Source organism: Anopheles maculipalpis, chromosome X (assembly GCF_943734695.1).
Source record: "Anopheles maculipalpis chromosome X, idAnoMacuDA_375_x, whole genome shotgun sequence".
Lineage (NCBI taxonomy): Eukaryota > Metazoa > Arthropoda > Insecta > Diptera > Culicidae > Anopheles > Anopheles maculipalpis.
In genome coordinates this window covers 10,848,849-10,866,716 of record NC_064870.1, presented here as the reverse complement: position 1 = coordinate 10,866,716, position 17,868 = coordinate 10,848,849, and the positions used below count along the sequence as shown (strand labels likewise).

The 17,868-nt window shown below is 47.1% G+C and overlaps 4 protein-coding genes across 4 annotated transcripts in view; all 4 read right to left on the bottom strand.

The window, feature by feature from the left end:
* The window catches only part of LOC126556789 (alpha-1B adrenergic receptor-like), a 462,834-nt gene that overhangs the window by 31,075 nt on the left and 413,891 nt on the right, over positions 1-17,868 (bottom strand). The window lies entirely within an intron of this gene.
* Positions 1-17,868, bottom strand: part of LOC126561477 (cytochrome c oxidase subunit 6A, mitochondrial) — a 382,637-nt gene that overhangs the window by 51,799 nt on the left and 312,970 nt on the right. The window lies entirely within an intron of this gene.
* Positions 1-17,868, bottom strand: part of LOC126567869 (prolyl endopeptidase FAP) — a 299,756-nt gene that overhangs the window by 81,051 nt on the left and 200,837 nt on the right. The gene's annotated exons all lie outside the window — the stretch shown is intronic.
* On the bottom strand, positions 1,048-2,348 carry LOC126558534 (39S ribosomal protein L3, mitochondrial). The gene is made up of 3 exons (XM_050214561.1): positions 2,296-2,348; positions 2,122-2,212; positions 1,048-2,034 (listed from the first exon to the last, which is right to left on the bottom strand). Exons 1-3 carry the CDS (start codon positions 2,346-2,348, stop codon positions 1,048-1,050), a joined length of 1,131 nt encoding a protein of 376 aa, XP_050070518.1.

Below are 17,868 nucleotides of genomic sequence, written 5' to 3'. Positions count from 1 at the left end.
ATATTGTCTCAGCAACGGGTGGGTAATAAATGTTAGAACTAACCACAATAAGAGGATTTTTTGTTGGCCACATTCAATTTGTTTACTAAACTTAATTGCCTTCGCGAGTGAAGCAGTGCTAATAGCGATCTGTTATCTTTTCGAAACCATTTTAAAAATACAGTTTGTCATTTGGCCTCAAAATAGATATACGTTTCAGCGATTACTTCATTATTGGACCTCAATTTTTATGCAACCAGCAAGTTACTTCACTAAAATAAACTATACATGGACTCTGTCTAAATCGGATGAAACTTTCTTATCCGTAACGAAGATGCTTAGAAAAATCATTGGTCCCATATATTTGAAAGGGCAATGAAGAGGCGAATTATACTCACCAGGCTCCGATGGGCTGGTCCTGTCATGAGAATGGCAGAAAGCGACCCATCATGCTCAGCCTTTATAGGACGAACAGGTACAACTAGAAAGGAGGTGTTGAAAGCCTCAGTTACGATGTATAGTAGTGGGGTTGATGCGTCTAGTCAGAAAGATAGGAATATTGGGGTATCTTACAGGGTTTCTGTCCATATACTGGAATTAGAAGAATCGCTTAGGGGAATATTTGGAATATTACAAGCCCATTGAGGAATTTTTTAACCACATAGTGGATTATTGCATAAGCTGAGTACAATTTTTACAAATGAGTTGATAAGAACAACCTTTACAACAAGCGTGCTGCCTACATAAGAACAAGGTGTGCTGCGCTGTTTTTGGATGATTTGGATTCATTTCACCGGGAAACTTCAAACGCTCGCAGAAATTCCACGATTGATTGCCAAGTTCCACAAGAAGTTTGCAATAATCCAATTTGAAATTTGAAAAATTCCACTGAGTGTTTCAAAAGTTCCATTATGTGGATCGAAACCGTGTAATATGCATGGAGCACAAATATTTAAGGTAAAAAAATATCTTTCAATACATCGTTTACCGATACAGATATATATTGAGGCGCTTTTACACTTTCCATTTTTCATAATTATTCTACAGGCGTATTTTTATCGCATGTCTCTATTCACCGCCCGCATTGCTGTACGTGATCGAAAGCTTACGGAAATCGTGCAGCTCTTCCAGCCAAACATCGCCACTGTTTGCCGGCAACGGTTCCAGCGCAGTTGGGAACGGTGGCGACCCGGCCGGCCCACCCTTGGAACCGTGCTTGCGCAGCGGCAGTATCGTATCGTAAATGTACACGATCCCGTTCGTACTACCGGCCACATTGCTACCCATCACCCACATCACGTTGTACTGTGGGTTGATGCGCAAAATCCGCAAACCACGCAGCACCCGCCACCGGTTGCCCATATGCCCTGGTAGCCGGGTGCCGGGCCATACACGTGCCTTATTACCACCGGCTCCAATATTACCCGGCCGGCGATGCGTTTTCGTCACACCGTGCGACTTTGGCATACCCTTAAAGCCGTGCCGCTTCACCACCCCCTGGAACCCGCGGTCAACCGTATGGCCCCGCACGTCCACATAATCGCCAACGCGGAAATGGCTAACGGTAAGTGGGGTACCAGCCGGTAGCTGTGCCTCCGGCGATACGATAAACCGGCAGAGATGTTTCTTCGGCAGGACGCCCGAATCCCGGAACAGCCCTGCATACTCTTTGGTGAACAGCGAGGGATCACCGTGCTCTGCACCGACCAGCAAACATCCGTACGATTTGCGCCAGTTGCGGCTTTGGCGTGGTTCCTGTGCCGGCCGATAGTCTTCCGGCGGGATGTACTTCACCACCTCGTTGTCGATGATCTGCAGCAGCGTGGTACGTATCTTCTGTCCATCCTTGGTCCACAGCGGGTATTGGCCAATCTTTTTCGCTATCACGCCGGTACGCTTCAGGCCAGGTGCCCACTGGACCGGTGGGGAGCTTTCGTCACCGTGCGCCAGCTTCAGCAACGTTGACTGGCCGCGCTGGGCTGCAGTGAGGATCGTTTCGCGCTTTACCTCGCTCAGGAAGGCTTTATTATCCTCGGTAAATTGTTCATTGTGTAACTGGAAATGCGGGGAGCGTAAAAAAAAGAGAGCGTGAAAAAGGGATACTTTACATAGGAAGTCCATTTTGAAAGGGCTGCTACTTACCGTGCGCGTCTTCTTTACAAACCACACCGGATTGCGGAGTCGGGGTCGGTTGAGATAGTTTTTCGATCGCACCGGTACGATGGTGCTGCTCCTGTGTTGGAATGTAAACAAGTAGCGTGATGAGTGTATGAAGAAGTAGTGTGGTGCGTTTTGAAGGTATTCCCGGTTGCTTACCACGAAATGGTACACTGGCGTAGCAAAGTAGACACGGTGCTGGATGAAAACATTATGTCCCGGGGGCCGCTGCCGCTTGATCAAAACAAACACAAGACGGAAATCATTCGTTGCCCACCGTGCAAACGGTAATAGCGCACCGTACCGGCTGCACACTCAAAAATGCAAATTGAAGGCTAAAACTTAATACGATATTATCGTGTAATAATAACGAGATTTTCACTAAACTTGGCGCCGGGGTGTAAGTTTACATGCCCGCGATTGAATAACTCGCTCCGCACCGCAAGCAAACACGCGCTAGCCGTGTGCAGTGGTGTTGGTGTGGTAAGCTGTCAAAGTTCTTGCACCGCGGTTACGACAGCTTCTTGTACAGTCGGCCTACATTCGACCGTTGCTGTATTTCAAATGGACCGTTAGCAGCTTTATTTCAAATACCCACCTACTCGGGTATGTCTTGCTCTTTCATATTCTCAATAACATTTAAAATCATAGAATTATCAGCTTGCAATTTCTGGGAATGCAAAGAAAAACATGTTTTTCCTATGATCAGATCTTCCATTTTTTTGCAGAAAAATCAGATTTTTCCATCCTTTTTATATATACTTTTAATTTAAATTTCAATTAATTGAACCGTAATAATTATAACAAATAAAAAAGTTTCAATCAATTTACCTCACTTCTATAACCACCTACCGAGGGTAGAACATACATTTTTGTATGGGAATTTGTATTTTGCCGCATCATAAAGCCTAGCATCTTTTAATTTGCTCATGGTATTTCCATAAAATTTCTATGAAAGAGGAAACTTTTTGCTGCCAATCTAATAACATTTGGTGACAAAATTCAAAAATTCTTCTTCTTTTTATGTTTTGATTCAAAAGCTGTAATCTCTTTCCTTTGGGGCGGCCCGGTGGTATAGGCGAGAGCAGCGCCGGTCTTCAAATGGCAGGACCGGGGTTTAAATCCCATCCGGACCGTCCCCCCGTAGTGAGGACTGACTATCCAACTACGTGGTATCGGCAGTCTAGTAAGCCATTTCGATAGCCGGCATGACCTTAGAGGTCGTTAAGCCAATAAGAAGAATCTCCTTGCCGCTGCGATAAGTAATTGTTCCCTGATCAGAGATTTTTTAGGAAATGTTGAATTTTTGTTGTAAAACTTATTTATTTTGCTTAAATTAGCTGTAAAAATTTCGCATGTAAGTCTTTTGTAGTATATTGGAATAAGGATATTCAGATTCAGATTCAAATATCTTGTAATCATCAGTAATTTCCTAGCATTATTTGTCCCATTTGTTGGCTTTATTATTGACTAATGTATTCCTTGGTGACCAATCGATTTAAGTCTTTGATTTGTTTTTTTTTATTTATAAACTCGACAGGTTATAAAGGTCACGGGAGGTTATGGATGGCCACGATGGTGATGATACGTTCCTACGCCGTTCCCCCGTAGTAAGGACTGACTAGCCAACTACATGGTATTGGTAAGTCAAGTAAGTAATTCGACAGTTGGCGGAACCCTTCGAGAAGGGCGTTAAGCCAAGTAAAAAACAAAAAACTCGGAATATCTTAGAATGGCCAATGGCGTAATTTACTCGTAGCTGTGGAGTTCATGCTGCGTACGGCGAGACAGTTCTAGATGAGATTTAATACCCGGTATAGCCGTGTAAAGACTGGCGCCTCCCAATGTTTAAGGGGGTCAAAACAGGTCTGCCATTGTTGGATCCGTTAACTTAGTTTATTTGTAGCAGGATAGCACGAGGAGATGCTATCGATATTCGATCATGTCGTATGAAGATGAACCACTAGCTCTCCACCGTTAAGACTATTCTACTAGTCTGGGGGATTCCGGCAGGAGCTGATGAAAGAGTTGAAGTATTGAGAGTCCAGCAACGGGAAGTCATAGAATTCAGAAATGAGAGAACAAGACGTCTTGCCCAGCTATTTCTGAATTCGTTATGCTACTCATACCCTCAGCCGGATACTATGAACTGAGTACAAGAGCAAGTTTTGGATGGGATTTCGATACCCCAATCCCATCCTGGTAACAATCTTCACAAAGAAGAGTCGGCTACCAGACCAACCCTCTCCATAGCTGACCTGAGAAGGAGTTTCGTTCTTGAGAAAGCTGATATTTAAAAAAGCTGATCAGTCTAGCAAATTTCAATCAGTTCAATCAACACATACACGCTCGACGATAACCCTACAATAGGCTGTTGTCGCTTTGCTGCGTTAAAATGCTGACACATTTCAACCGGTACCTTCCTCTGTAGGTCAGTCGATGATACATCGATCGTACTCAAAACTGCTGATCGGCAGGTACGCCACCAGAGAACATTGTGCAGCTTTGGTTATTTTAAATTACTCTTCATTGACTCTTAGCAATGGTTGAATAGTGCAACGTTAATTGGAACTAGTTTGTTTTGTCTCGTAACTTTCATGTTTCTCAAATGAGGCACATTTTTTTTATCAAAATCGTCATTTTGCGCTTTGGTTTCGTGCCATTCCTCTAGAAAACTTCAACAAATAATATTGCTTAGATATTCGAAATGTTGTGATGTGCTTCTCTCTTTGCGCCTTCGAATTATTAAACCGTTAACGATCATCGAACACGCTCCAGATTTATGATAACCGTAACCAAAAACCGAGGTGAAAGGAGAAAAGCTCAAGCCCAAAATATAATAAAAAAAAATAATAGAAATCCGTGTGCCGTAACGATCAGGCGAGCGAACCCTGCACCTGTACCCAAAGCGTGTCGGACGCCAGATACACCTGCAAAACCGAAATCGAATCCATTTCCAGTGCGAGAGGAACAAAAAACAAAAAAATGAAGAAGCTAACTACCACCAAACACAACACCGCCGCACAAATCCATAACTCATGCCGGGGCGCCGTGCTTCGATCGCATGATCCCAAGGGTTCGGCGACTCCGATGCACACCGAAATTTATTCTGAAATTGCGCGCGCCTCGATGCGTTGCAAGGGTGCGTGCGTGCGTTACGTCCGTGCACGAAAGAAGCTGTTGCGAACTGCGCGTGCCACAAACGAAATGCAAACGATGCACAATTAATAAATGATTCGCGGTAAAGCGGGAGGAACGCGCGTGCCTGCGCCATATACTCCGAAACGCAACATGGACGGTTCGTATCGTTTGGCTTGTGCATTGTCGGTGACGGTAAGCAACTGCAAGTGTGAAATTACGCGAGATGCAAGATGGCGATCTGCTGCGCGCCGTTAACCGGAAAGTGGAAAGGAAAGTTGAAAGTCTCTGATGTAGAATGAAGTTGACAGGGTGCGGATGGTATGTGTTTTCGGAAGCGAGCTACCTCAGTTAAAATCACCTATAAGAATTGGTTCTGAGGATGCTCTCGTCCGAGAGATCTTTGGGAAATAGCAGGAACGGAGCTCTACAAATGCAACACGCGTCGTACTAAGTATATCTAGATCTGCTCGCACCCTGATACTGATGATCATATCTCCTTATCTTTATCATCTCTAACTCTCTCTCTCACTCTCTCTTTCGCAACTTCTTCTACCAGCTACTGTCGTAGCGTACCCATTAACGGAATGATAAATTTATTTAGGAAAAGTCTTTCAACACACACGCCGTGCCCGATCATGCTCGGATGGGGCTATTAAATGTGGCTGACCGTTTCGTGCTCGTTACATTTTATGATTCATCCGGATCGTTCACGCCTTTTCCATCGCCGGTAAGGCACCATTTTCTTGCCACCAATTCCCTGCTCTCCTTGACGCTTTTTTCGCGTGTATTTCTTTAATGTATGAGTTTTGGGTTCGTTAGCTTCTGTGGCCTACGTCCACACACTCCTACCGGCACCGGGCGACCATTTAGTGGACAATGGGCGGCGACCGACAGTAGCTCAGAGAGTCTTCGTGCTTTCTAGAACCTCCGCACAAGACGCAAATGTCTGTTGTAGTTACACGAAATAATCGAATAAGACAAATAGAAACCATCTCAAGCTCAAGATTTCTCAGCCCGCCAAACAGCCTACCCGCCACGTGGAGGGTTTTTGCATCGTTATGGCGCCACTCAACACTCCCCACCCTGCAGGGTCAGTTCTGGTGCTGATGCTTGATTTATTTTGCTTGTTTTTACCTGATTTCTTCTCGTTCCTCTTCCTCTTGATCGCGTGTACTGGCTCGTTGGGTTTTGGGAAGGTATCTTTTTTTTTCGGGGATTACTGATGAAACGATGATCGGACCAGGAAGGCACGCAAACGCATACGGCAGCTCCACAACGCCACAATTGTGCAGCAATTACCATTGACCTAATAAATCGGCTCACCATCCTCCTAGAAAACAGTCTCTAGGCCCCCGCTCGGACACGAGGCGAGCACCAGCAATGCTGGCCGGTCTCGAGCCGTCTGTCTGTACGCAGGCATTGCTGGTTGATGAGGTTTCACTTTATGGGCGCCAATAGTTTCGGACCGTGATCATGCCCCGATAGTTCGGGGTTAGGGTTTTGCTTTCCCGATTTTGTTTCACCCTTCTCACTGTCTTTCTAATCTGTTAACACATCTTGCATTTTTAACTTGATTTCTGGACCATCGGCATGCGAGCGAGCGATATAGGAAGAGCGCAAGAGCGCCTCGGACTAGTGAAGTTTTCCCCCAAGGTTTGCCGAAGGGGCATTTTCAAACAGTGTCTGTGTTTGATGTCCAGAAAAAAAAGAAACCTGGATGGGCCCTGCCTTTCGGGTGCGGGTTCACTCGAGACTGACAGCAAATGCGGAACACGCCCGGTCATCACTATTAATTCAGCCTCATCGAATCATGACGGCTTTCTTCGGGTCAGCTTTTCAATCCACCTGCAACATTGCACCCATTATCGGCTGGTCCAGGGTTTCGGCGCTTAGCTTAGCAGGGTGTGGAGGTGATATATATTTATCAGCTTCTCGGTTCGAACTACGCTTTCGCGCCCCAACCGTCGCCGTAGGTAGTTGCGGTGATTGGAAGTGAAATTTTTGTTTGAACACCCTTTTCGGGCTGGTAATAGCGAAGAAAACGAGATGATTAATTTATACTTACACCTGGCACCGATAGGAGGTGCCGGAGCTCGTCGTTTCTCGCGCTTATCGCTATTCGTACGGCACTGATACCGATCGATCCCGGCCAGCCAACCGACGCCGGGGCCTTAGCGGGCATGGAAAGCAAATGCATCGATTCATTCGCTGCTAGCAGAGTTGATAAACCGATGCGCTTCTCTTTAGTTTGCTAATGAAGGGAAAATGTGGAAATCGAAAACAACGAACAGAAATTGGGGCTGACATTGTTTCTTTTTTTACTTCCCCATTTTCGCGTGCCATTTAATTTCTGTGCATGAGGCATGTGTTGAAGTTTGACAGGTTTTTATAGCACTTAATTTTCTACTTTTACTGCTCAAAGTTGAGTATGTTGTGGTGACAGAGCCAAGGTACCATTCCGTTTTCGGATAACTTGGTCCAGAGCAGTATTCCTCTATCGCCGCCATCGACGAACATTCATTGTTCGAATGACAATTACCTACCTGGTAGGGCATGAGTCCGGTCATCTGCGTGCCCCAACAATTGTATTCTTAAGGCTTTGACTACCGTCAGGATATCACTTCAAAAACGGCGTCTTCCGTCAGCATAGTCCCAGAACTGCATCCGCAGAGTAATAGCAGATGAATTAGTGTGCGTATATCGTCTTCTGGGTGTGCAGTAGTTTTTTTGAAGTGTGTTTTAAGATATCAGAACTCCTCTACCATCACGAGAATATCGCTGTCAACTGATACTCTGTTCCCAAGACGTGCTTTATCACGTCCAGAGCCACGGACAAGCAAATACTTTATGCTCATCGCATTGATCATCGTTGTTAGCACACCTCGTTGTTAGCACTAAGGACAGTTGACCAAAGTAAACATGATTGAGTAACCCTTTCCAGAACACAACCCCCTCCATATTATTGATCGGGAACTTTGCTATAAAAGAACCTTTTTTGGGCAATCAGTGTGAGCTAGAGTTCTAGAAAAACCAACAGCTCCACTCATCACCACCCCGGCATACCCCTCCCAATAGCCGCAGCCCTGCCCGGTTGCGAGTGGTTCACAATTTAATTCAATTTTACGACCACAAAACGAAAACGTCCGCGCACCGCTTTGCTGTCTACCAGCAACGTTCCGGTAAACGTTGCGAGAAAAGATGAAGAGTTTGGCAGCGATGGCCACACTAACACGCGCCATCTTTGCCTGCTGCTGCTGGTGGAGTAGCGCTTTTTGGTTGCGCTTGCCTGCACCCGGATTGCTTCCAACTTTAACTACAAGCTGCCGTTAACCTTTTCCTTTTGCTGCTCCATTCGATTCTTAAAGTGTGTGTGTGTGTTTGTATGTGTTTTTACCACAGGTTCTAATCATGCCACTTTATAAATATTTAGCTAAAAGCACCGGTGCAGCACGCCCCGACTTGTTAGCGTCTTTAAAGCGTCTATTTTCGCATTTTTGCAGATGTCTAGCATGACCGTGACTTACCGTATGAAGTTCATATTAGTAACATAAGGGGCAAGAGCAGTGTGTGTTTGTGCGAGGCTGAAGTCTGGATGAGTTCCGACTGGAGTAGTTCATCCTCAACATTATAATCATCTTCTTTTTCTTGGCTTTACGGCCATACTAGGTCACGACGGCCATCGAATGGCTTACTAGATTTACTGATACCACTGTCCGAATGGAAGTTCTCGGTGGAATGGAACCTCGGTCCTGTCGCATGGCATACAAGTACCCCCTACACGACTTCTATGCTCTCTATCAGATGAGTTCTGACTGATGTGACCCTATACTGACGTATCAAGCGTATGACACACCTCATAACAGATTATCCCCTAAAACTGTACTTCCCCTCAGGTTTATGTCACACAACTGATTGCGCATTAAAACATAGCCACGTGATACAATTACCTTTCCCCCACTCCTCCATTCCCACTAAACCAACCAACTCTCGCTCCGACGAGGAAGTTATAGCAATCGTCATCTTTCACCAATTTCCAGCTCCAGCACAACTAAATAAGGACGCACGGGGTTAGGGTTGCGAGACAATTTATTCCAATCATCACGGCCAAACAGAACACGAATCAAGCGCGCACCGCCCACACACGCACGCTAGCAGACGTGCCGGTTGGATACGATGCACTTGTTGACATTGCGCGAAAACACCATCCCGTCCGGGCAGGTAAGATGCACCGACACGAACGAACCGGACGGTGGTTGCAACTTGCACAGGAAGTACGACCGGCAGTCGACCGAGTTAATGTCGGCGAAGCGACCCGTTGCCGTGCACGGATACTCCGGGGCAGGGCCGGAATAGCTGAAACTGCCACCATCCTGAGGAGCTATCCGTTCCGTAATGTCTGGTGCGCTGGAAGGCGTAGGTTTGCCGGTGCTGGTACTGATGGGCGTTGTTGATTGTTCCGTTGGGGCTAGCTCTGGTCCAGTGCTGGCGGGTACTATGGTTGACGTTGACGTTTGTTCTGAATGGTCGAATGATTCGCCGGAGCCGTCATCAGATCCGGGTTCAGCGCAATATGTAGAGTACGCACCGGATGACTCGTCATCGAACAAGTCCTCGTTCGCGGTATGCTTCTCCAGCACTGGCCGAGAGCGTGCGATCACACACCGTGCTGCGCCGGTGGAAAATACCATACCGTGAGGACACTGTAGCAAATGCAACCGTAGACGTCGGAAATTTTGTTCTGCGGCATCATCCCACCGACAGCCGAAGTACGTACGGCAGGTACGATCAGTCGGGTTCGGCAACAATCGGTCTGGTTCGCTACACTCCAGGTCCTCGTCACTGCCAGGGTCGCGATTTTCTGGCGAGTCTTCGTCCAGATGAAGAAGAACCGGTGGAACCGTAGTCGGTACACCGACAGAACAAAATGGCTGCGGTACGGTTTCGCTTCCGACACATCGGGAAGCTGTGCGGGAGAATAGCGTACCAGCTGGACATCGTACCAAAACTCGCACCCACGCACCCCTTGCATCCCGCGTGCAGATGAAGTACGTCCGACAATGTGCGTCTGCATCGTTTGCAAACCGGCCCGAGCTTGAGCACCGATTACGATGCAATGATCTGGTACGATTGTTTCCCAGCTCAGTGTCACCTTTCCGGTGATCCGGTTGTTTTAGTGCGGGCAGTACCACTGCAACAGTTTCGCCCGTAATTGCTAGGTCCGGTCCGATGGCTGCAACGGGACACACGTACTCGGCACTCGGGACACAGCGTGTCGTCAGCCAGGAGAACACGGTCCCCGCCGGACATTGGGCTAGGCTTGCCTTGAGCGTACCGGTAGCTGTCCGCTGACAGTGGTAGTAACGTTCACAGCCCGTTGCGCTACGGTCCGGGAACCGACCAACCGCCACACACCGGAACCGATCCGCACTGACATCGTCATCCGGACACTGGTAACTTCCGGTAGGTACGCAACGTTTCTCAATCTCCGAAAACACCTGACCCGATTCGCAGAGAAAGTTTCGCGACACCAGACGTCCACTGGCCGGTTGATCAGCGGTATGCTCACCGGTACACCAGCGATACCCGCGACAGTGCGGTACCGATTCATCCGGAAACCGTCCCGGGCTAAGACACACAAAGTCCGATAGGTGGCCACCACCGAACGAAGCATCGGCGACCTGTGCAGACGGCGACACGTTCGACAGCATCCTGGGTGTCGTGGTTGGCTTTTCTGTCCCACATTCATACTCCTCCTCCAGCACGCAAGCATGCGCATCCGCCGAAAACAGCTTACCGGCTGGACAACTTTGCCGGATCGGTACAAACACACCGGGATCCTTCGTCTTTAGACAGTTCACAAACTGGCGGCAGTCGGTCGAACCGGGCAGCACGAACTTGCCGCACTCGTAACACTCGTACTCGATGGCGTAAAAGTCCTCGAGCGTCGCACAATCGGTACCGGTAATGCAGCGCTGATACCGTCCACTGAACAGTGCGTTCGCACCACATTCGTCCTGACGTAACGCGAATGGACCACGGTCGGGATCACTGTCCGGTACGCAGGTAAGGTACGTCCGACAGCTTGGATCATCTGGATTGATGAAGCGCCCCGGACGCTGACACTGAAAACTACCGCCCGGTGCTGGTGTGGACACTGTGTCGAACGTTTCGGAAGGTTCACCTTCGGTTCGGGCTATCGAAGCGACGGTAGAAAGAATGTAACCCAACAGTAGCGTGTAGTACATTGTTGCTTCCAAGGACCAACACAATGCGTCTGCCGTCGATCACACATACGAATTATTGTTCTGATAATTAATTCTACCTCCACCAAAGGCGTACTGTTCGACTAGTCCTAGACCGATTAATTGTTCTGGCGTGAAGAGTTCTGGCTATCGTCACCATGCAAGGTGTCCGGTGAAGCGTGACCACGCGTACTAAATCTGCTCGCCGTAATCTAACGCCGCTTTATAGCGCCTGTAGTGCTATCCAGTGAAGTTGATGGGATAACTATTCGGGGATGTGTCGAGTGTGTGCATGTTTGTGGTAGTGAGTCTAGTTGTGTTGGATGGATTCGGAATTCTCGCCCGTTCTCGATGCCCTTGCGGACGTGAACGCGATAACTAAGTGAGGGGATCTTCTACTAACGACACATATATCACTAAGGTTTGGTGAACTTCCCAGACACTCTTTGGGTATCTTACAATGCTAACTTAATAAGCAAGGCATTAATTTTAGGAACATTGAAGTATGGATGAAGTAAAAATCTTGTAGAATTTGAGGATCATACAAGCTGAGGATCATATCATCTTGCCTTTAGTAGAATCTCCCTTGCGTTGGTATGGAGGTTAGAGTCAACCAAATGGTAGGGGGCAAAAAGAACGAATATTACACACAAACATAATTACGAGCACAATTTTTCAACGCCATCCCGCTATCCCGGACCGGGCATTTTATGGTACGGCGGGTGACACATGCATCCCCATTACTTCGCACCGCTTCGCAAGCGTGAACATGCGATCCATGAAAATATGCCTTCTCGTGTCATGTCGAGACGATTTGCGATGCAAATTATACCTATTCCAGTGGCACACATCGCCGTACTATATATCAAAGCCGAGAAGACAAAACAAAAGCCGGTGATCATGTGTCGCGCCTGTCAAAAATGAAGGCCGCGACTGCGATACCTTCTTCTGCTGCTGGAAAGAAATTCAGTTACTGCCCGAGTTAGTGCCACGAGGAAATTACTAATTGATGCGAGAAGCGTGCACGTCTGCGTCGGCTGAGCCATCGGTCTGCTGAGCCAGGTCTCCCTCTACATCACGGGCACGAAAGCAAAACCGAAATGGTGCGGTGACACATGGAGTCTAACGAGTAGCGATTTATGTAAGTGACCTCGGCGAAATGGCCATTGCTCGGGTGGGTCGAGCGTGTGGAAGAGCTTGACACCTACGCATGGTAGGCTCGTTTATGTGGCGTACGAGGAAGTACTGTGGTTTCAAGTTGATACGGAACGGCTTCCGTTTGCGAGCGTTGGATTACGATATCCAGTACGTGTGTAAATCAGTGGACAGCGTGTATGTGTAACGAAAGATTTGTGTGAATTTAGTCCCCGGGTACCCGGGCCCTTCGACATTCTTCTTCTTCTTGGCTTAACGATCGATTAAGTCACGCCCAGCCATCCACGTGGCTAGATAGTCAGGCCACACTATGAGCAAAAGGGATTTGAACCCTGGTCCTGCTGTATGAAGACCGACGACACTATCGGCTCTACCCCCGGTCCGACATTGTAGCGGGGCAGTCAATCATCAAACAAATGACGAATGAACTACAGCTTGTGTGCAATTGCACAGACGAACATATGTCAAAGTGTACTATCTTGTAAATGACACTACGAGCAAAACACACACTAAGACAGAATTTATAGCCTGAGCTATCTTTACGGTTTCTTCAAGCGCTGATTACACGACAATTTTGCTTCATCTTGAAGTACGCTGGCAAACAATTATTGATTCCCTACACAGGCGGCAATATATCTTTCTCTTTGCGAGGAGAACTCAGGTGCAATTAAATGTTCATTAAACTACGTCTCTGTCGAAGGTTTGACACGAATCCTTCAGAACCCACCTTTACTGCAGCTGGAATGATTGATGTACTAAAGCTTTTATCCGAATTATTAAATGTGTATGGTATGCGAGCCGATTGTGAGTGACTGAGAGACTAAATAAAGGGGTTTCAATTACATTTCTAATTACCGGCTCCTGTCACATGCAACACTGCAAACGCTCAGCAGACGCAACTTTTTAGCTGTCAGCTGAGACATGTAACAAACCTACATTGGTGTGAAAAAAATGGAATAAAATCCTGACTGATACATCATCTGTTCATAAATGAAGGGTAAATTAGGTGAAAGATAGCGCCATTACGGTGGGGCGCTGATTAGGGAAGGAAAAGAAACAATAATAAACTAAAAGACACATCAAAAGTACCAGACAAGTGCAGTAAAAGTCATAAAAGAAACTAACACGCACACGAGTGCTGTTTGAAGCTTAAATCAAATCGACAATCGCGGACGCGTGCGAGGCAATGATGGTATAATAATAAAAAAAGAAACGATGTAAAATTAGCAACTCAGCGCAAATGTGGCGCAGACTTTTATCAGGCATGGGGATTTTTAAGGTGCTGTCAAACAATCGAAACAATCCATGATGGGGAGGGAAAGCAAACAAACGCGTCAGTTTGTCGGATGCTAATGGTGTCATGGTGCATTTCGCAGGGAAGCAGGTTCACTAACGGTAAAAGAATCTAGGGGGAAAATTGCAAAAACTAAAATAAAAAAAAAACCCAAAGCATCCAGATGTGTGAACTTCCCATCTCGGACGGACCATCTTTAGCGAACTTGCTCACTCGCTGATTCATATTGCACCTGTGCTGCTGTATATTTTAATAACGATTGATGGTTGCTGCTTCGCTTCCCGGTCGGCCGGATGTTGGCCGTTTGAAAGCTTCTCGCCCTCCTTGCCACCGTTACCTTCCTTACACACACACACACACACATCAGTTGCAGCGGCAGGATGATTTATCCAATGCGTTTCGTTGTGCTCCGGAAAACAATGCCCCTGGAATGTGGCCACAAACCGACACAAAAGCCAATGTTGCCGATGATGCCGCCGCTGCCGGACGCTAAACGGGCGAGTAGGTTTTATCACCCTCACGAGTACAGGGAGGTTGGCGTGCCTGATGATCGCGATTTTGACGCGCTTCTCTTTCATCTCTTTCCTCCCATTTACTTCACCCTTTCTGCACCCTTTTAACCAATCGGCGTGAAAGCGAGTTTTCTTCCCCGAAACGAACCACACGGCCATCATGTTGTGACGTTTTTTTACCACCGGTTTCGGTACCGGCGATCGATACTGGAAACCCCTTCAAACTCGTGCCAAACGAAGCTAAACTTTTGTGTTTCGGAAAAATCGAGCCTAATGATTTATCACCTGCCGAAGGTGTCCGGCAGTAAAAAGCAGTAACGCGATGCTTTCCACGAGTTTCCACGTTTGTGTCTGTGTCTGTAGGAGGGCTGTCTATCGTTTCATGGTCGGATTTGTTGGAGCTTTAAGGAAGGTGAACTTCAAGCAAAAATAAGTACACGAAGGTGCCATAAACCTTCCATACGCTAACCCGTTGCTTCCTATAGTCTGCCCTCTTTTCCCTCTTGTCCTTCACCGCACCGGAGGAAAGTATGATGCATTTTTAAAAGGTGAATCGCTGCATTCGACACGCGGATAAGGCAAGGCCTCGCAATTTTCAACCCAAAAAAACAATCTTTCTTGTGCTCTCTCGCTTTCCGTTTTTGTTTTTTGTTTGATTGTTTTGTCTCCTTTATCCCGGACACCCATCCGTGTGTTGTCGTTGGCGCTGTATCCTGTATGCGAATCGATTGATCTCTCCCCAGCATCTTCCGGTTGGCCGGTTCGGGTTTATTGCGGTTTTGGTGAGGGAACGTCGATAGTCAATTTTATCACACCTATGTACGGTGCCTTCGCTCCGGGGCAGCTCATCGACCTTACCCGAAACGGTATAAGCTCCATTTTCACGGTGCAATGAAATGGGCGAACTTCGCACCCGGGGAAAATGCGCACGAGTGAATGTTCTGTAATGCCGTTTTTCCTCCTACCACAGGGGTTTGGCTGTATGGATGAGATATATAAATATGCAAAATGTTTATTTTATTTTTAGCCATAGATAAGCAGAAGTACTTTAAAGGAACACTCAAAAATATTATTGTTACCCCAAAATTATAAAAATTCTCAACCCAAACAAAGTTGGGGAAAGAGAAACATTCCAACAAACAGGAGAACCCTGCACTGCATGAATCATTCGCAACGTGAGAGCGCGCTCTCGCATTCATTCTCTCGTTTATGGCTGGAGCTTTTTGCAGAAAAGAAGCTTTCCCCATCCTTCTTCCACTGACGGTGTGAAGTTCAACAACTCCATTTTCTCTCTCGCTCCCGCTTTCTTGCAACTGGCCATCGATTCACCAAATAATAACAAAAATTAACTCGGAAGCGATTCCCAATTCCTCAGTGAATTCGGAGTTTACAGGGCTTCTTCCATGCAGCCATCGTACGCATCGTACGAATGCCGGTTAGGTTAAATTTGTGAGAGTTTTGCCTTCACTCTCTCTCACTCTTTTTTCTCTCTCTCTCTACCTCTATCTCTTTTCCCCATTTTTCACTGTCTTAGTAGTTCTCTTTCTAGCGCGTGTTGCGGGTGGTACATGGTGTGTGCAGTGCGTCGACTGGTGGTGGTGGTGTGGTGCGTGTCGGTTGATGCGCTCCGTTACTAATAACTGTGTAAGCGGCTCGCCGACCAACTTCATTTGTGCTCCGTCAGCCAAGTTGAACGCTCCGGTCAGCTCTGCGTATACGTGCGTAGTCGCAACAGAAATTTCTGCCTCGTACAAAACACACCGATTTTGCTAAAAAAAAGCCACAGCCCACAGCCGCCGAACAGGTCCTTGCGACGATCGACATCTAGGACCTCCGGGTATCAATCAAACCAAACATCAAACCCCACACCAAAGCCCGGGCGCCCTGTGTTCCAGCCGCTAGGTAGCGTGTCAGAGGTGAAGAAACTCTGGAGTCTCGGAGTACAGTGTTTATACGTTCTTCCTCCCCCGTGTACGCGCGTTTCCTTCCCCCCTCGCCCTCCCCGTATTTAAACCCGGTACGTTCGGCAGTGGTGTGTCTCCGTCCCTTGTGGTGTGGCTCTAAATTCAATCAAACGCCGTCAATTCTGTGCAGCCCGCAAACAAAAAATCCGCGCTGTGTCCTTATTTTTGTTTTTTTACATTTCTCGAAGCCAAAGATCGTGTTCCGCGGTAAAATACGCAGCCTCCAAGTAGAAGCAGGAAGCAGACGAGAAAAACGGAAAGAAAACAACAGTGTGTGTGTGCGTGTGTGTGAGCGTTATTACGGTTGAAAGATTTGTGAGAAAAGCGTTGTAATCTCAACCGTACCATCCGGTGCACAGGATCGTCACTGCCACAACAGCCCGAGACTACTAGCAACTAACTGTACTACCTCGAACTATACTGGTACTACTACCACTACTACTACGTCCACCAACACCAACTATTGCATCCAGCCACACTACAGCATCCTCAGCAGCACCTCTGCGGTAGGCTTTACACCTTATTCCGTTTTTTGTTTTGTATTTATATTGATATTTACTCGGCGGTGACGCCCGGAAAACCGTCGAACCGGCCGGTGTGTCATGTCATGTTAGGATTCCGTCTCTGCATCTTCCCGTCCACTCGATGGCTTCCTTCTGTGCGCATGTGTGTTTTCAGGAAAATCCATCGAAAGTAGGTGTGTTAGGTTGGGGTTGTGTTAGTGTGAAAACCTCCCTGTATTAAACTGCAGAGGTGTGAGTGTGTTGGGTGTGTTATCCTCGGATTTTTTTGTTCTCAACGGCTCATCCCTTCTCTGTTGTTTGTGGATCCTTGCTGAGCGAATTTTGTTGTGAAGCTCTTTTAATGTTGTGTTTTTGGACGAAATTTTAAAAATAATGCATAGGAAGGAATAAGGGAATTTTTCTCGTTGTCATACCCTATCCAGTATTAATAACAAACAATATCCTTGTTGTATTACATCTTGCCTCAAAGCCGCGCATGGATCCTTTATTTCCCGTTAAGAACCCGTTACGAAAAAAAGGGAATTAAACGTCTTGATCTAGCCCTATACGGCTTGTTTTGAACAGTGCTTCTGCGTCCCAGGTACCTTTCCTTCCTTAGGGGTGGAGCATCGGTGTTCCCGGGGCTTGATTGTTATTTGATTAACCGAACAAAGGCGATTCACCCGTGAGGGCGAAGCACGCTCAGCACGCCAGACAACGTCTAGCAAAGGATAGTGCGGGCGGAGAAGTACGCGAGGGTGAAATAGAGGAGCAGAATAAAGGAAGTGGGTATGGCACCGTGACTGCGCAAAGGTGAACGCGTGCAACGAACCTTTCTTCTTTTTTTTTTTTTTGGTTGTGCCCTCCGACGTCGTCTGCGCATCCGTACCGGCACAAAGCGTAACGAGCGGTGAAGGAAAC